The sequence below is a fragment of the Myiozetetes cayanensis genome, unplaced genomic scaffold (assembly GCF_022539395.1).
Source record: "Myiozetetes cayanensis isolate MyiCay16 unplaced genomic scaffold, myiCay2020 scf434, whole genome shotgun sequence".
In the NCBI taxonomy this organism is placed as follows: Eukaryota; Metazoa; Chordata; class Aves; order Passeriformes; family Tyrannidae; genus Myiozetetes; species Myiozetetes cayanensis.
In genome coordinates, this window is record NW_026087670.1 from 18,755 (window position 1) to 38,772 (window position 20,018).

The following is a 20,018-nucleotide window of genomic DNA, read 5'->3' on the forward strand; positions in this document are numbered from 1 at the left end:
GACTAACTACTTTACTTTCAACTTTAGCAGGACCAGTTATCATGATTATATTAGGATTGATGTTTGGACCATGTATTATAAAGTATATTTTACACTTTGTGAAAGAACGCTTTGAAACCGCAAAACTATTCATACTTGCTTCCAGGTATAATGCTGTGCCAATAGATAACCCCGATGATACTTATGTACCAATGAACAACCCCGATGATGATTATGTATCAATGAATCGCCTTAATGATGATTATTGTAACTGTGATGTGTTACATTGTGCTTGTTACAATCATTGTGAGAAATGTGAGAAGAAGTTTGCTTGTTTTCAGGAAGAGTCAAGTACTGAAGTTTGATAAACAAATTTCAAGTATAAAAAGAAAAAGGGGGGATTATAATAAATTAAGGTGGGAAATATAGTTTATCAAACAGGATGCATCTTTTGCTAAAAATACTAAGCTAAAAATGTACAATAAACCTCAAGAGACTATGTAGTAGTTATGTAAGAGACAAGATTGCCAAAGGTTCTTAGAGTTACAAGGACGATCCATATTAGGAGGCAATTACTATCCAGAACAAAAAGGGCAAACAAGGGACACACGAGGAAGACGTCTTACTTCAGCCTCGACGACCACCAGAAGGCAGAAAAGACCCCTTAGTAACAGCCCAAGCATGCACAAGAGTACTACTGCTACGTCAAGAAAATGGAACTAAGAAACCATAAAAAGGGACTTTTTCAATGTTTTAGCGCGGCAGTTGGTGGGGCGAAGACCCCTCTCTGTCGCCCAGCGCTGCATTTTGCTCATATTCCGCTTGCTATCTCTAAGCAATAAATAAATTTTAATTGGTACTCTGATCATTTGTGGTCACAATTTATAACAGAACCCATCCACCCCATAATGGTGCAGCCTCATTAAGGCACTGTCCTCATAACCCTCAAACACCTCATAACAGTGGAGGCTTCATAAAGCCCCTGTCGTCATAAGGCCCATAAACCTCCTCATGGGGCTGTCATCATAAAGGAGATGTTCTCATAAATGCCATAAACCTCATAAAGGCTCTGTCCTCATAAAGCCTTTGCACCTCAGAGTGGCAAACATCATAAAGGTTCTGCCCTCATAAAAACAATAAATGTCATAAAAGCACTGTCCTCATACACCTCATGATAGAGCTTTCATCCTAAAAGGTCTCTCTGCATAAAGCCCATGCACATCATAAAGGTGCTGTCCTCAGAAAGCCCATACACCTCATAAGAGACTCTCCTCATAAAGGCCATGTCCTTATAAACCCCATAAACTTTACTGCCTAAAAGGCTGCAGAGGAAAAAAGACTCCAGGGCAAACTAGGTAGGAGGTCAGAGAAGCAGCAGAGGTTTCCATGAGCCTCCAGGCTCCAGGAATACAAACACACACCCGTCCCTTCCAACACAGGGGTTACAGTTTTTATAATGATTTCCACCCAATGCCCGTCCCGTCCCGTCCCCGCCCCGGTTCTGCCCCGCTCTGCCCCAGGAACGCCCGTGGGGAATTGAGTCTGGGGGAGTTTGGAGCTTTGAGCCGCTGCAACTACAACTCCCGGCGTGCCCCGCGCGGAAAAGGGGGCGGGGCGGGGTCTCTGCCGGCGGTGCGCGCGCACAGCCCCGCGGTGGCTGCCGGGAAATCGATGGCGGCGGCACTGGAATCTCCGACTCTGTGAGCCCTGGCGGGGTCTGCGGCGGGGCTGGGGATGCGCTCGGGGGCTGCGGGGAGCGCGGCTGTGGGCGGGAAGGCTGGAGGGCTCGGCAGAGTGGAGAGGAGGGGCTCGGGGGTTCCCGAGGAGGTTTCGAGGTCGGTGAGGGGCTGTCGGGGGGTCGCGGAGGGGATTTGGTGTCCTGAGGGCGCTCAGAGGGGAGGGTGAAGGTGCCTGAAGGGGTTTAGGAGGTCCCTGAAAGGGCTGGGGGCCTTGGAACCCTCCGGGGGGGCTGTTTAAACGCCATGGCTGCACTGCGCAGGCGCCGGCGGAGTTTCCACGAGGGAACTTCAACTCCCATGAAGCTTCGCGCGGCGCCGCCATTGCCGCTCGTGCCTCAGCGCCCCCTTGCCGGTTGGGCGGACCGACCGCAGGGAAAGCGGTTCCTGAAGCCCCCCCCCGAACCCCGGAGACCCCCCAAAACTCAGCACACAGAGACCCCACAGAGAGGGGGGCTCAGAGGCGCCTAAAGCCTATAATTGGGTTTTAGGGGGTCCCCGAGACCTCAGAGGTGGGTTCTGATGATGCCACCCAAATTTTTTGCAGGGAGATGAACCACATCCAGGTAAAGGGATCCCAGTGCCCCCAGTATAGCCCAGTGACGTCCCAGTGACTCTTAGTATGGCCCAGTAACCCCCCACCAGTGACAACCCAGTGTTTCCCAGTGACCTCCCACTGCCCCCCAGTATGGCCCAATGATCCCCCAGTGAGCACCCAGTAACCCTCAGTATGGCACAGTAACCTTCCAGTGTCTCCTTCTCTGTTCTGGTAATCACCCAGTAATCACCCAGTCCCTCCCAGCATCCCTCAATAACGCCCCAGTCCCTCCCAGTGCCCCCTGGTTCCCCCAGGTGTGTTCCAGTATCCCCCAGTAATCACCCAGTGCCCCACAAGTGTCCCCAACGTGTCCCCAGCGTGTCCCCAGATGCCCTTGATCTTTCTGTGAGCATGGGGGGACGGGGCTGTTTTGGAGGTGAGAGGGTCCAGGAGGGCCTTCTGGGGGAGGTGGAGGGTTGGGGACATCAGAGATGGGGTTTGGGAACAGTGGGGAGGGGTTTGGGGACAGTGGAATAAGGGGTTTCAAGGGGGGAACTGGGACCATGGGGAGGCCCTGGGGACATTGGAGACACCAAGGGGGTCTCGAGGTGCCAAATGGGAAATTGAAGACACCAGGAGGTTCTTGGGGACACCGTGAGGGTCTCAGGACTCACCTGCTTGTGGTGCTGCCCCTTCTGTCCCCCCCCAGGCCCCAATAAGGACTCCCAAATGTCCCCTAACCCCCATTTTCCCTTTAATCTCTTCCCCCCCCCTCAGTTCCCTTTTAACCCCCAATGCTCCCAAGACCCCTTTTAACTCCCCCAAATGCACCCAGAGCCCCCCAAACCTCCCCAAATCCCAATCAAACCCCTCGCAAAGAAGGATCACCTGACACCCTGGGACAGGAAGACAGTGGGCTGTGCTGGGGGCACTGGGCTGTACTGGGAGATCCCTCATCCCCAAAACCCCTCCCCTGGGCATCCGTGCCCCAGTCTGGGAACCACGGCGGGGTTGGATCAAGGGGTGCACTTGATGATCTGGGAGGTCTTTTCCAAGCTGGCTGATTCTGGGATTCTCTGGGTGCCATTGCCAGGGCAGCACATGCTGGAGGCTCTGTCCACAGGGGATAGATGTGTCTGTGCAGACAGAGAGACAAGGTCAGTCTGCAAAGATGTGGGGTTAGAAAAGCAGGAGAAGTTGTGGGGTGGTTCCTGAAAAAAGAAAGAAGCCCCCAGGCCAGTGCAAGCAGGCCCCCCTGGGCTTGCACATCATCTGCCCTCCCTGCAGGTTCCTGTGCTGGAGAGCAGGCCCTGAGGTGGCCCTGAGCAATGGCCTGGAGGTGAGCCCAGAGCTGTCCCTGAGGTGGCCCTGAGAAGAAGTGGAAGGCAGAGGTGGTGCTGAGGCAGGAGAGCCCCGTGCTGGGGAAGAGGCTGATCTGGGAGTGCCCAGCAGCGAGAAGGTGCTGTGTCCATGCCCTGTGTGCCAGGTGAGCTGGGGCTTTGCTGCAGAGCTGCGGGCGCTGATTGGAGCGGCTGCAGCTGCTGAGCTGGTGGCACCCAGGAACACAAAGTGTGCCCGACCACGGAGCCTGCAGGGAGGAGCAGGGACAGCCCCAGGGGAGCACTGGGGGGCTGGGAACCTCTTGACTGGGGCAGGAAAGAGCTGCTGACCACGAGGACAGGATGTTGGTCCCAGCCACTGATGGGGCCGAGCAGAGCACGAGGCCTCTTGCAGACACCTGGAGCAGCCTCCCACTTGCCAACCCCGCCCTCGTGGGGTGACACTGTCCCCTCCCCGCAGAACACTCCCCATGAAATCCTTGGGGGGGCCTTTTGTGTCTATTGGTGGTTGCTGCTTCATCCTGGGGACCTGAGGGCCCCTCTGCAATCCCATCCCTGGGGCACAATCTGCTCTCTAGAGCTCGACTGACTCCCTGCAGACTTTGCAGGGAAATCTGTGCTCGCAGCCCGAGATTGTCGCGACCCCCATGTTCCCCCCAGGCTATTTGAGATCAATTCCTCCTTCCCAGGGGAATATGTCAGAAGGTAGCACCCTGAAGGTGAGAGTCAGAGGAGAAGGGACCCTTGGGACCCCCAACACTCCCAACATCCCAGACAGGGGGGACCCTCTGAACCCCAGAGGGAGGAGACAAGAGAGGGGGAATTCCTGGGAGAAATTTTTTTGGCATAAAGATTCGTATTTTGGCTGAACCTTAATTTTTGACGTTTCCAAGGGGATTCATCTTGCTGTTTCTGAGGTTTTTTGCCTCAGTGTCAGTGATTTTGGTTTTTCTCACCAAATCAGTTGTTGAGCAGCCTCCCAGCAAGGAAATGCCCTTCAGGTGCTTGGAATGTGGGAAGGGCTTCAACTGGAGCTCCAGCGTGATCCGACACCAACAGATCCACACTGGGGCACGGCCCTACACGTGTAGGCAATGTGGGAAGAGGTTTCAGACCAGATCACATCTCCTCGAGCACGAGCAGACACACACAGGGGAGAGGCCCTTCCGCTGCACCGACTGCGGGAAGGGCTTCACCCGGAACTCCACCCTCATCACCCACCGGCGCATCCACACCAGGGAGAGGCCCTACAAGTGTGAGGAATGTGGCAAGAGCTTCAGGGACAGCTCCAACCTCCGCATCCACCAGCTCATCCACACTGGGGAACGGCCCTACAAGTGCTTGCAATGTGGGAAGAAGTTTCAGACCAGCACAACTCTCCTCAGGCATGAGCAGACACACACAGGGGAGAGGCCCTTCCGCTGCACCGACTGTGGGAAGGGCTTCAAACGCAACTCCCACCTCGTTGGCCACCGGCGCATCCACACCGGGGAGAGGCCCTACAAGTGTGGGGAGTGTGGGAAGAGCTTCAGGGACAGCTCCAACTTGACCAAACATCAACGGACCCACCGGTAAGGGAAGGCCCTAGGAGTGCCCCAATTGCGGGAAGAGCTTTGGCCACTACTCCCACCCCAAATGCCCCCCCTGATGGTGAGGCAACCCCTGGAGTCCAGTGACTGTCAGTCCATCCCTTTCTACCAGAAAGGACCAGTGCCCTTTCCCAGGGGCAGGTTCTGCCATCAGAACCCTTCTTGGGGAGTGTGTGGAGATTCCTGCCTTGACTGGGACCCCCCAAGGTCACTGCTGGAGGTTGACAGCAGAGATCTCCCCAGGAGTGTTGGTCTGGGGGAGTTCCATCCATCTCTAACTCATAATTCTTGCTTTGGTTCCAGCTTGAGTAGAATTGCTTCAACAATTGCTTTAGTGTAGAGCACTGTCCTATCTTATGCTGTCCTACTGGTAGTATTAGTGTTTCTATTGTGCAGTAAATAATTCTGATGAAGATCTTTTGTCTGATCATTTGTAACCCTAAATAATTCATTTCTATCAATAGATGTGATTTGCCATCCTTAAAACCTGGGGGACAAAAGTGGTTCAGTCCCACCTCTGTAATTCCTCTAAACTGAACCTGTTGGCAAAACCCATGGCTGAGATTGGATCCAGCAGCCCCCAGCACCCCACAGTCAGTTGGGAGCTCAGAGGGGCCACCCCCCTTTTGTGAATCCTCCTGTTCCCAAAGACCCCCATGGGACTGTCAGACCTGCCAGACCACCCCCACTTTTCCACCCTTCTCCGTGTTCCTCCCACTTTTTCATGGTCCCCTGTTATAATCTGCTTAAATATTGCAGAAAGAACTTTAGATTTGAATATTCCCTTGAGCAAAACTAAAACTCACACAAGTTATCTGTTGATACCAAAACCTGATTTTTATTAATTGCCAAGAGGTGCAAAAAGAAAAGAAAAGGTTGGCAACTGCTAAGAATATTTCTAGAAGCAGAGAATACCACTGAAAAATACCTTTTCCCACTGAGCTGGTCTGTGTGTGGGGGAAGAGAAGCAGTTTCTGCCTTTTTTTCTCTGTCTCTGCAGCTTTTGGATGTTATCTCTGTAGCTGCAGGGGATCTGACAGCTTTAGTTCTCTGCAATGCACCATGTGTGGTTTCACCGCTCACGCCCCTGTCCCAGGCCGTGCAGGGTCTCAGCTCAGCCGAAGCTTTGGGCCCTCAGAAATATGGTCAGGGTAGAAGGATAAGGTAGAACTCCCATATGTGGCACGGTGGTCTCAGCTCTCTCCAGGCCGGCACAGTTCCAGTCTCCGGTGGCGGGCAGGCAGCACACGGTGGCGGAGAAAAGGTGAGGGGAGGTGGGCAGAGATTCTCGGCTACAGTCTCCAGTTCTTCTCCCTGATTTTCCAAAATTTGTCCTCAACTTTTATAGTGTTCAAAGGAGATTGAACATGGTTTCTTGGCATGTAGCCAGTTGAGATATTGGAATAGATATGATAATCATAAACAATGGCAGGATCTTTTGGTAGAAAAAGTGTCGTGGAAAGTCCTGGTGGGAACTTCTGGCAGAGAATGTTTGATAGGAAGTTTTTGACAGGCAGAAACAATTTTTGGCATTTCTATATTATCTGTGTGTTACAGATGGTTGCCATGGTAAGCAATGTAACTGGGAATGCATAATGGTTACCATGGTAACTGACCCTAGTGATGGGAATGCATAATGGTTACCATGGTAACTGACCCTAGTGATGGGAATGTGTAATGGTTGCCATGGTAACTGACCATAGCAATGGGATAATGTGATGGTTGCCATGGTAAACGACTTCACAATCAGGATGCATTAACCGACCCCAGCAATGTCAATGCTCAATGGTTGCCATAGTATCCCACGTAACAATGTGAATGCCTGTCTGTGTAGGTGAGCACAGTTTATTGATAGGAAGCAACCGAGAAAGCAAACATTTTATATCCTTTTTTTTTGTATCCCTTTAATTCCTTTTTTACTAACTAATGCTGTACTAAAAGCTGTTCTTAGTATTGTGTGAATGCCAACTGATAAAGTAGGGGTTTTGTATTTTTCAACTTTTGATCCTCTTTGCTGGAATTTTTTTTTTAATTTTATTCTCACAACAATAAAAGATTTTTTTTAGTGTTTGAATGACTGTTGTACTTGTCTTTATTCTGGGCATGGATTTAAACGAACTAATAAAGAAGGGACTGGAAGGAGGTTTCAGGGGGTTCTGAATGGGCTGGAAGAGTCCAGGATGGGGTTTGTGAGGTCCTGGATGGTCTATGGGAGGTTTTGGGGGTCCTGATCCCCCCGGCTCCCCCCAGAGATGCCACTGGACACTGTCCGCAGCAGATCCTGGTGGGGGTCGGGGGCTTTGTGTTGGACTTCATCTTCCTGGTGCTGGGGCTCAGCTTCTAGCTGCGGGAGAAGGTAAAGGGAGATCCCTGGGATTTGTGTCCCCCTTTCCCCAGAGCGTGTGTGCCCCCCTGCCCCCCCAGCCCGCTGTCACCCCCTTTTCTCTCCCCACAGAGCTCCTGAGCTGCCGGTGGCCGCATCCCCTCCCCATGGCCTCGGGCCCAGCTGGGACCCCCCAGTCCATCCCCACCCGGAGTTTGGGGGGTTTGTGTGTCCCTCCTTACCCTGCTTTTGCTCTCACACCAACCACCCGCTCCCAGTGCTTCCAGTAAAGCTTCCCAGTTCTCTGCAGTCCTGGTGTTGAAGGGCAGGTGCCCTCCCAAAGCCCCCCCAGAATCAGCTTATCCAAACTGTACAATGGTTGGGACCCGTTGTCTTTCTGCTTCCAGGAGTGTGTATTTTTCTGCCATGTCTGGTTCAATGTTTTCGCAGCTTAATGGCTCAAACTGTATCTGCTTTGATTAAAGAAAAAGGAGAAAGTGTAGGGATTTTTAGTGCTAAATATAGAGGATATGCTGCAGATGTGAGAATATAACCTTATGTTTCAATTGTGAAAACATGATCTGTTGTTCTGATGGCCTTCTGATGATACCAGGATGTGAAAGATCTACCAAGAGAAACGGTAGCAAAACTAGATATACAAAACGGTCTCAGTACCGACTATCAGAGTGGGAAAGGACATAAAGAATGTTAAAGAAACAGAGCTGATAGAAGAGTATTGTTAGAAAACTGGATCAAAGACTGCTGCTTGATTCCAATCAACGGCGCTCTCTGATCATCACATTGGTGTGCTGAGTCGTCCGTGCTCGCATGAAAACCCCCCAGGCAGGTGCCCTCCCAAAGGCCCCCAAACATCCCCAACATCCCCAGTGATGTCACCACTGTCCCTGGGATGTCACTGGTGTTCCCAATGATGTCACAGCTGTCCAATTGATGTCATCGCCGTCCCTGTGATGTCACCAGACAGTTGTGATGTCCCTGCTGTCCCCAAAGATGTCACCACTGTCCCCTGTGATGTCACCGCTCTCCCCAGTGATGTCATTGGTCCCCAGTGATGTCATGACGTCCCTCTAATCTTACCAACATCCTCAATGATATCACTGCTGTCCCTGTGATGTCACCACTATCCTCAATGATGTCACCAATGTCCCTGTGATGTCACTGGTGTCCCCAGGGATGTCCCCAGTTTTCCCATTGATGTCACCACTGTCCCTCTGATCTCACCGACATCCCCAATGATATCACTGCTGTCCCTATGACCTCATCGCTGTCCCTTTGATGTCACTGCTTTCCCTGTGATGTCACCACCATCCCCAATTATGTCACTGGTCCTCTGTGATGTCACTGATGTCCCCAGAGGTGGCACCGGTGTCCTTTGGTGTCACTAATGTCCCTGTGATGTCACTGCTATCCCTGTGATGTCAGCAGTCTCCAGTAATGTCACTGCTGTCTCTGCAGATTTCACCACTGCCCATGTGATGTCACTGTTTCCTCAAGGGTGGTTCCTGTGTCCCCAAAAGGTCACTGCTGTCCCAAGTGGTAGCACCATGTCCTCATGATGTCACTGATGTCCCATTGTTGTCACCAGTCCTTTGTGATATCACTGGCCCCCCAATGATGTCACTGCTGTCTCTGTGATGTCACCAGTGTCTCCAGCAGTGCCACCATATTCCTGTGATGTCACTGGCATCTCTGTGTTTTCACCAGAACTCTGTCCTGTCACTGATGTCCCTGTGACATCACAGATGTCCCTTTGTTCTCACCAGTCCCCTGTAATGACATTGGACTTCAGTGATGTCACCGATGTAACTGTTATGTCACCAGTGTCACCAATGATGTCACTTGTGTCTCTGTGATGTCACCCTTGTCCTTGTGAAGTCGACAATGTCCTCAGTGATGTCACCAATGTCCACGCTATATCATGGCTGTCCCTTTGTTTTCACCAGTCCCCTGTGACGTCACTGATCCCCAGTGCTGCCACTGCTATCCCTGTGATGTCTCCACTGCCCTCTGTGATGTCACCGATGTCCTTGTGATGTCACCTCTGTCCCCTATGTTGTAATCCCTGTCCCCTGTGATGTCACCAATAGCCCTGTGACATCACGGCTGTCCCTTTATGATCACCAGTCCCCTGCGACATCACTGGGTCCCAGTGATGTCACTGCTGTCCCTGTAATGTCACCAGTGTCATCGATAATGTCACTGGTGTCTCTGAGATGTCACCCCTATCCTTGTGAAGTCACCGCTGTCCCCTCTGATGTCACTGATGTCCTTGGGAGATCACGGCTGCCCCTTTGTTTTCACCAGTCTTCTGTGATGTCACTGGTCCACAATGATGTCACTGCTGTCCCTGTAATGTCACCACTCTCCCCTGTGATATCACCAATGTCCCCCATGCTATCACTGGTGTCTCTGTGTAATTATCTAGGTCCCCTGTGATGTCATTGATGTCCCTGTGACATCACAACTTTCCCTTTGTTGTCACCAGTCCCCAGTGATATTTCTGGTCCCCAATGATGCCATTGCTGTCTCTGTGATGTCATCACTGTCCCCAAGGGTAGCACCATATCCCTGTGATGTCACCAATGTCCCTGTGACATCACGGCTTTCCCTGTGTTGGCAACAGTCACCTATGATTTCACAGGTTCCTCTGTGATGTCACCACTGTCCCCTGTGATGTCACCAATGTCCCCAGTGATATCACTGGTGTCTCTGTGTTGTCACCTCCACCCCCTGTGATGTCACCAATGTCCCTGTGACATCACGGCTTTCCCATTGCTGTAAGCAGTCCCCTGTGACATCACCGGTCTCCAATGATGTCACTGCTGTCCCGGTGATATCACCACTGTCCCCAGCAGTGCCACCATGTCCCTGTGATGTGACCAATGTCCCTGTGATGTCACCAGACCCCTTTGATGGCACCGATATCCCTGTGACATCACTGCTCTCCCTCTGTTGTCTCTCTGATGTCACTGGTCCCCAGTGAGGTCCCTGCTGCCTCTGTGATGTCACCACTGTCCCCTGTGATGTCACCAATGTCCCCGATGATGTCACTGGTGTCTCTGTGATGTCACCACGAGCCTCTCTGATGTCACGGATAGCCCTGTGACATCACGGCTGTCCCTTTGTTGTCATCAGTCCCCTGTGAGGTCACTGGTCCCCAGTGATGTCACCAATGACCCTGTGATGTCACCACTATCCCCTGTGATGCCACCAGTGTCACTAATAATGTTACTGGTGTCTCTGTGATGTCACACATGGCCTTGTGATGCCACCGATGTCCCCTGTCATGTCACAGATGTCTCCAATTATGTCACTGCTGTCCCTGTGATGTCACCACTGTCCCCAGGGGTGACACCATGTTCCCATGATGTCACCAATGTCCCTGTGATGTCACCAGACCCCTATGACATCACTGTTGTATCTGTGACATCACAGTTATCATTTCATTGTCATCAGTCATCTGTGATGTCACTGGTCTTTAATGATGTCACTGCTGTCTCTGTGATGTCACCACTGTCCCCAGCAGTGGCACTGATATCCCTGTGATGTCACCGATGTCCCTGTGACATCATGGCCTTTCCTTTCTTGTCATCAATCCCCTGTGATGTCAGTGGACCCCAATGATGTCAGTGCTGTCCCTGTGATGTCACCACTGTCCCCTGTGATGTCAGCAATGTCCCCGATCAAGTCACTGGTGTCCCTGTAAAGTCACTGATGTTCCTGTGATGTCACCTCTGTCCCCTGCGTTGTCACTATTGTCCTTGATGATATCACTGGTGTCACTGTGATGTCACCCCTGTCCTTGTGAAATCACCCATGTCCCTTGTGATGTCACCGATGTCCCTGCGATACCACACCTGTCCCTTTCTTTTGCACAGTCCCCTGTGATGTCAATGGTACCCAGTGATGTCACCCATGTCCCTGTGATGACACCAATATCCCCAATGCTGTCACTGATGTCTCTTTGATGTCAGCCATGTACTTGTGATGTCACTGATGTCCTATGTGATGTCACCGATGTTCCTGTGACATCACAACTGTCTCTTTGTTTTCACCAGTTCCCTGTGATGACACTCGTCCCCAGTGATGTCACCAAAGTCCCTTTCAATAGGGTTAGGGTAGGCATAAGTTTTAGGGTTAAGGGTTAGGGGTTAGGGGTTAGCGTTAAGGTTTAGGGTTTAGGGGTTGGGTTTTGGTTAGGGTTAAGGGTTAGGATTAGGGTTAGGGGGTTAGGGTTTTGGGTTAGGTTTAGGCTTACATTTAGACTTAGGTTTTAAGGTTAGTGTTAGAGGTTAGGGGTCAGGATTAGGCTTAGAGGCAAGGGTTAGGTTAGGGTTTGGTTTTAGGTAACGTTTTGGTTAGAGTAAGGGATAGAGTTACAGTTAGGGTTTAGAGTCAGATTTAGGTTTAGATTTTGTTTTTAAGGTTAGGTCTATGGTTTAGTACTGTCTAAGATACCTCCCAGTCCAAAGGTGCAGATGTCTCCACAGAATCTTGGGCTGCCATTCCCTTGGGATATGGAAGACAGGTGGGACAGCATTCTGGGGTAGTGAGGTATTGGTTCTTTGGTGGCCAGGGAGCATTGCAGAATGGAGAGGTTGTGATATCTGAAAAAGGTCGTTGGTTCACGGGTGGGGCTGCACTGGGCACTGTGGGGTGAGTGTTCTTTCGTTTTCAGGGGCCACTCTGGAATGGAGAGGGTAGGCCATGATACCACAAAGAGGCCCATGGCAGACATGTGGGGCTGCATTCTTGGGGAACAAAGCATTAGTTCTTTGGTGTCCAGGGGCCATTCTGGAATAGAGATGATTGGCCGTAAAATCACAACTAGGCCAATGGCAAAAAGGAAAGGCTGCAATGTGGGGGTGTGGTGCATTGGTTCTTTGGTTTTCAGGCATCATTCTGGAATGGAGAGGGTAGGCCATGACATCACAAAGGCAACCATGGAACACTTTTGGGGCTACAATGAGGGGGTGTGCACTGCAGTTCCACCCAGGAAAGAAAGCCCTGAGCCTCTGTCTCTCAAGTGCAGTTGCTGTGCCACTCTTGGCACTACACAAAGAAAAAGAGTTTTGTGTGTGGGCACCTTTGGTCTGGCAGGTATCTTCGTCCGTATTGAACACCAGATCTAAACTTAAAAAAAACCCCTAAACCCAATGCTAAACCTTAATCCATAAACATAACCTTGTCCCTTTACCATAAATCCTAGACCATAACACTAACCCTAACCCTGACTCACCACCTATCTAGTGCAGTTGGTGCACAACTCTTGGCACTACACAAAGAGCAAGAACTTTCTGTGTGAGTACCTTTGGTCTGGGAGGTGTCTTCGTCTGTACTAAATTTTGACTATCTGTCTCAGTTTAATGAGACAGAAGCGTTTTGCTAAGGAGGATGAATTATGAGGAAAAACCAGAACACCTACATCTAAGCAATTGTAAATCCGAAATTAAGAGGCTCTGATTGAGAAAGTGTGGAGAAAGGAAAAAAATAACAGCCCTTTATTAAAGGATATATGTGTATTGGCAGAACAACGAAAGAACACAAAGAAAACAACCAAACAATAATCCTATACCCAAAAGTCCCCTTCAAACAGAAAAAGAAACAGCTCATTTTGTACTTTTTTGGTGCAATTGGAACCACAGCCAGCAGGGGGCGCTGTTGGATCACTGGAGGAGTAGAGCCTGCAGTGTCCTCTGGTGTCCAGCAGGGGCGCTGTTGGATATAGCAGTTGCCATGGCGGGGTCCCTGGGGGTGCAGGAGAAACTGAAAATGGAGATTTTCCCCTCCACACCGAGAAGGGGAAAGAGGAGAGAAAAGGTTCTTCCCAAGAAAACTCACGCTATCTGTGGCTGGCTGTGTGACTTCACCTTTTCCTTGATGTGTATTAAAAAAAAAAAAAAAAAAAAAGCTGCCAAAAACACGGGAGCAGAGGAGGAGAAAAAGGGTGACCTCCTTCCCAAATAGTTCCTCTCTGATGAAGTCTGAGCAGGTCTGGGCTGGAGGCAGGAAACAGGGTGCAGGGAAACTCGGGCCAAGCGGCCAGGTTGAGAATAAAGAGACCTTGGAGCTCTTCCAACCCACACCTTGTCTCAGTTCAGGCAAAAATGAAATGTCTTGTTTCCCAGGAGAGGGAAAAGAAAAGAAGACAAAACAAAATAAACCCCTCCTCATCCGTCCCCACCGACTTGAAGGGCCATCAGTCTGGAGTCTGAGACCCTGACCAGTTTTTTTGTGCTGTTCAATCACCCAAGGCAAGGCCAACCTGCCCATTCAACATCCCTCCCACAAAGTGAGGAAGGAGGGAAGGAGGGGAAGGAAAACATTCAATACTCAGTTCCTTTTTTCCTTAGAACAAGCAAATGTGTCACACTGTGGGACGGCCATTTCAGCCTAGCACTCCTACAAGAGAACAACTGCCCTTCCACCCAGGAAAGAAAGTCCTGAGTCTGCATCTCTCAAGTGCAGTTGCTGCGCCACTCTCGGCACTGCATAAAGACCAAGAGTTTGGTGTGCAGGCACCTTTGTCTGGGAGGCATCTTCATCTGTACTGACCCCTAAACCTAAACTTAAAAAAACCTCTAAACCTAACACTAAACCCTAACCCCTACTCGTAAAACTATCCCTTACTATAACCCAAATGTTACCTAAACCCTAACCCTAACCCTGGTCCTAACCCTAACCCTACCCCTAATTCCTAACCCTAAACCCTAACACTAACCCCTAACCCTAACCCTAAAACCTAAACCCTAACCCTAACGCTAACCCTTATGAAAGGGGCATTGGTGACATCATTGGAGACAAGTGTCATCACAGGGGATTGGTGAAAACAAAGGGACAGGCGTGGTATCACAGGGAAATCAGTGACATCACAGGGGACATCAGTGATTTCACAAGGACAGGGGTGACATCACAGTGACACCAGTGATATCATCAAGGACAATGGTGACATCACAGGGGACAGAGGTGACATCACAGGGACATGGGTGACATCACTGGGGTCATTGGTGACTTCACAAAGACAGGGGTGACATCAGAGAGGCACCAGTGACATCATCAGGGACATCGGTGACATCATTTGGGACCAGTGATATCACAGGGGACTGTTGACAACAAAGGGACAACCCTGATGTCACAGGGACATTAGTTTCTTGACAAGGACAGGGTTGACATTATAGAGACACCACTGAAATCATCGGGCACTTTTCTGACATCACAGCGGACAGTGGTGACATCATAAGGCTAAGTGTGACAACACAGACATACCAGTGACATTATCGGTGACACTGGTGGCATCACAGGGGATAGTGGTAATATCACAGGGACATGGGTGACATCATTAGGGACCAGTGACCTCACAGGGAACTGCTGACAACAAAGGGACAGCTATGATGTCACAGAGCTATCCGTGACATCAGAGGGGACAATGGTGACATCACAGAGACAGGAGGGACATCATTTGGGACCAGTGACATCAGAGCGACAACAGAGGGAGAGCAGTGATGCCACAGGGACATTGGTCACATCACAGGGACATGGTGGCACTTCTGGGGACAGTGGTGATATCACCGGGACAGCAGTGACATCATTGGAGACCAGTGACATCACAACAATGGGAAAGTGGTGACACTGGGACATCGATGACATCACAGAGGACCTGGATAACAACACAGAGACACCAGTGATATCACAGGGGACATTGGTGACATCACAGGGGATAGTGGTGACATTATAGGGACAGCAGTGACATCATTGTGGACCAGTGACATCACAGAAGACTGGTGAAAACAAAGGGGCAGCCGTGATCTCCCAAGGACATCAGTGACATCACTGGGGACATCGGTGACTTGACAAGGACAGGGGTGACATCGCAGAGACACCAGTGACATCATCGGTGACACTGGTGACATCATAGGGACAGCAGTGGCATCATTGGGGAGCAGTGATGTCACAGGGGACTGGTGACCACAAAGGGACAGCCATGATGTCACAGGGCTATCGGTGACATCATAGGGGACAGGGGTTACTGTTGGCAGAGGGGCTCCAAGACATAAGAATACGACCTATGAGATCTAAAATATGTCCGATTCATTAGGATAGCTCAGGGTTTTTATAGTATCTGTATACAAGATCTCATGACAAGAAGCACATTATTGGTCACAGGTCACTGTCCAGATGTAAACATGCATTACAAATACATTTATAATTGGTTATTAACAGGTAACAAGGCAATTATTTACTTTATCAAATTCCACCTTCTTCTTGGCACTGATTTCCTTTTGTTCTAGCAAAGAGACCTGCAGCCATCTTGGCACTTACAGTACTTATAAAACTATATAAAATTTTATAAAAGTTTATAAAAGTACAACACACAATATAAATTGCTCACACATTAATCATGTTCCTCCCACACAGCGCTGCCATATTTGCCTACCTGAAGCCCCCTCCATCTCCTCCCCATCCCTGGATCTGGCCCTGTCAGTTCTGTACTCAGTGGTGCCTCCAGTCCTGAACCCCCTCATCTACAGCCTGAGGAACCGGGAGCTCAAGGATGCTCTGAGGAAAATAATGACTGGGTGCTTTTCAGGAGCGGTAAAGTTCCTGTTTTCTGGTGTGTAGCGTTCAGGGGACTCTGTAATGGCCCAGCCTTTCTGCTCAGGTTTTCTTCGTGGAGGTCATCAGGTTCTTCTTGCAAAAATTTTCTGTGCAATAAAATATTATTATGCATCTGCCTTCTAATTTTGTGTCTATGCATTGAATTTGACCCAGAGATGTATAAATGATGAATTATGCTCTCTGAGTATTTAAACAAAATAAAGGACCCTGCAGTGCCTTCTTTGTCCAAGACCCTTCTTCTTAGCTGTTCCTAAAGGACAGCACACTGCAGGACAGGAGGGATTTGCAAAGGGCAAGGGGACAAGAATCCCAGCACAGCAGCACTGCCAGGGAGCAGCAGAGCTTGGGCTTTGCAGAGCTGCTCTTTCCACTCCCACACTCTCCTTGTGGGCCTCTTTCTGGCTGGAAGGCCTGAGTGCTCTCTGAGCACATTCCTGGGGGTGGGAGCCCTTTGAGCACAGGCAGGGACAGGCACTGGGAACTTGTGAAGCAGAGCTGGCCTCCCTGACAGCATCTACAGGATGCTGTGGGATCTTCTGAGGCCACTGCATGGACTGGTCACTTCTTCTGTGTCTTGCTGCAGGGCTGGAACTCTCTTGCAGTGACACCAGGACACTCCTGCTCTTTGCATTGCCAACCTGATTTGGAAATCCAGTCTTCCCCTGCTGTTGCCAGGGACATGCTGGGAGTGCTTCAGAGCTGCCATCCTGGGGCAGCTCCTGCCCAGCGTGGGCAGGCACAAGGTCCCTCCCCCTGCTCCTCTCACCTCAGCAGTGCCACTGTTTGCTGCAGCCTCCTCCTCCTTGCCCAGCACAGCCCTCCTGGCAGAGTTGGACACAGCCCTTGTTCTACCCCCTCCTCATGGCCCTGCCCAAGCCCCTCAGCTACAGCCTGATGGCCAGAAAGCTTCAGGGCAGGGAGGCACTGGGGAAAATGCCCAGCACATCCGTGGACTGCAGGGAGAGACCATTGGAGTGGTGCTAGTGTAGGGAGAAATCACTGCTGCCTCCCTGTTGAATCACCCTCAGAACCTGGACAAGCCTCTATTTTGTTTTGTTTCCATGAGGCCCTGCAGTGTCAAAGTGGCCCCTTGATTCCAGGAGGCTGCTCAGTGTCCCCAGGATCCTTTGGCTCCAAAATGCCCTGGAGTGTCACAGTGGTCCCCTTAATCCATGAGGTGTTCCCAGTGTCACAATGACCCCTTGATTCCATGGGGTTCCCCAGTGTCCCCAGGTCCATTTGGCTCCAAAAAGGCCCTGTAGTGTCACAGTGGCCCCTTCATTTTATGAGGTTCCACTGTGTCCCAGGGTTTCTTTGTTTCCTCGAGTTACCACAGTGACACAATGGCTCCCTGGTTCCATGAGGTTCCAAAAAGTTTCAGGGCTCTTTTCATGCCACAAGGCCCCAGATGTTTCATGGTGCCCTGGTTCCACCAGAGTTCCCAGTGTCCCTGTGTTCCTTTCTTTCCATGAGGCCCTGCAGTGCCACAATGACCCCTTGATTCCATAAGGTTGCACAGTGTCATCACAAAGCTGAGCCCACCCTGATGAGAGTTTGGGGGAGATTAGGAAGAAATGGGACAAAAAGGATTGGATTGTTGGGGCCTTAGCAATTCTACATGATTATTCTGAGTTCTGAAAAGGTCAAGAGGTAACAGTAAGATAAACAAGAAACGGCCTGCTTCTACAAGAATGCAGGAGTCAGCAAAAGCAGGATGAGAAAAACAGTGATAACAGAAACCGTATGCAAATGTGGGCTTCAAAACCACAAATCGGTGGGTTACCTGGGGCGCGTGGACAGTGCGTGCTGACCAATCGTGATGGCGTGCTGTGCTCGTGTTCGCGTGGACAGAACTCAGAAGAATATAAATTGTACAGCCTAACAATAATAAAACTGGATTCTAACTTGCATCTTGTGGATGTGTGTGTGGTTCTTTCCCGCTCGCTTGTCTGCCTGCAGCATCTGGTGAACCCCGACGTACGTGCTTGGGGATGATCAAACATCGGACTGCAGAGCCTGCGAGGATCCTGCTGCCAGCGGAACTATAGCTGGGCGCCAGAATAAAGGCGGATCGTGTATGGGCTGACCGGTGAGTCAGGAAGATAAGCAGGATGGGATTAACTGCATCAGCAGTGGAAAAGGCGGTTGTCGATAGCCTAATGAAATTGGCTGATAAGACTGATACTCAGTTGCCGTGTTCGGCGCTGATAGATTTACTATGTTGGTGTCACCACCGTGAGTTTTTCTCCTCTGTGGGTTTTTCTCCTCCACGCAAGATATATATAATACTGAGACGTGGCAAAAGGTGGGGGAGGACTTGTGGGAATCAGTACAACTTGGAACGAAAGGGGCAAAGACATTAGCAAAAACTTACCGTACTCTGCGAATACTGATTGAACGGCTACATGGCGAGGCGCAAGTCGCCGTGGCTGTTAAAGCTGCAGTGCGGCCTCCCGATAGCTCTCAAACAAAGGCAGAACGCGTGGCCGAAATGCAGGGTGTCTGGCCCCCTCTTGGAGACCCCCCTAATTATCCTCCGTTGACATGGCCTGTCATGACTAAGGCAGAACAAATAGCGTGGGGTTTAGATGACGAATTACCACCGTGGAACCCCAGTAACGAAAAGCAATTGCCTGAAGTACAAATCGAAAGTAAAATACCGGGGCCGCCGCAGATCGCGATCGAACAGCCCCCCCCCCCCCCCCCAAGCAGTGTGCCCTGAGGATGGACCGAGACGGGAGGGCGAGGCAAGATGGAGGGCTGCTGGAAGACACGGGAAGGCAGAGGCGCCTGGAGCACACACACACCCACCCCACCCCCACGCCGCTCCGCTTTACAAAGGACGGCAACTATGGAATTCCGTAAAGGCCACCCACAACATTCTTTGAACTTTTAAAAATGTTTTAACTTGAACAAGAGGCAAAAACTATGTTTGCTTTGCAAGTTATAGTTTCACTACAACAGTCACAGATAGAAGACACGGAGTTAAGCATTGCTACTCTAAGACTGAAAAACAAAAGCTTGTGAAAGTGGTGTCTAAAACCTTTCAAACGCAGAAACTCCCTAGGGCTGTTGCTGCTGTGTTAGTTGAAGAGAGCCTGGCTAGCTTGAAAGGAGCGCGACTAACCTCAAAAGAGCCCGGGTAACTCACTCGGTAAAGCAATGGTTCCTTGGTTCCCTGAGGATCCAAAATGTTTCTGGGCTCCTGTGGTTTCATGAGGGCCCATGTGTCAAATGGTCTCCAGGACTGTCTCCCATGGGAGGGACCCCACAGGAGCAGGGAAGGATCCAAATCCTCTCCCTGAGCAGTGGCAGAAACAACAACTGACTGTAACCCCCATTCCCATTCCCCTGCACTGCTGGGGGGAGGAAGGAAAGGTAGAAGGAGGGGTGGGGAGAAGGTGTTTTTCAGACTGTTTTATTTCTCACTCTTTGGCTTTTATCCTGTCAATAATATATTTAAGTACTATCCCTACTTTGAGTCTGTTTTACCCATTAGAAAGCGACTTTCTCCCCACTCTTATCTCTACTAAGGAATCCTCAACTGTTTTTTTTTCTCTCCTCTGTGGAGTTGCAGAGGGAAGGGGGAGGTAGTGGCTTTTAGTGGGTGTTTGAAATCAAGCCAGGGTCAGCTCACTACACCAACCCATGCACTTGAGGCTTTTTTGTGATGTCACAGCCCATCCTCTCCATTCTGGAACAGCCTGTGGCAACCAAAGAAACAACATCCTAAAACCCCAAAGTAAACTCTGGGAATAATTTATTTTTAAGTCTTCCATTCTTTTGTGATTTATTAGAGAGATTTCACAGCCACACTCTATAGTCCATTTGCCACCTGGAACCAATTCCTGCTTCCCCAGCCCCAGGGATGGTTTT

General features: G+C 50.4%; 1 protein-coding gene across 2 annotated transcripts; it reads left to right on the top strand.

The window, feature by feature from the left end:
* Positions 1-1,786: 1,786 nt before the first annotated feature.
* Positions 1,787-7,256, top strand: LOC126648044 (zinc finger protein 239-like). Of its 2 annotated transcripts, XM_050330708.1 has the most exons (4): positions 2,878-3,410; positions 3,541-3,568; positions 3,616-3,739; positions 4,558-7,256. In XM_050330708.1, exons 3-4 carry the CDS (start codon positions 3,724-3,726, stop codon positions 5,166-5,168), a joined length of 627 nt encoding a protein of 208 aa, XP_050186665.1. In that variant the 5' UTR covers positions 2,878-3,410; positions 3,541-3,568; positions 3,616-3,723; the 3' UTR covers positions 5,169-7,256. The 2 variants fall into 2 exon arrangements, with proteins under 2 accessions (XP_050186664.1, XP_050186665.1); XM_050330707.1 differs by lacking the exon at positions 2,878-3,410 and adding an exon at positions 1,787-1,814 and having other exon boundaries at positions 3,541-3,739.
* The last annotated feature ends 12,762 nt before the right edge of the window (positions 7,257-20,018 follow it).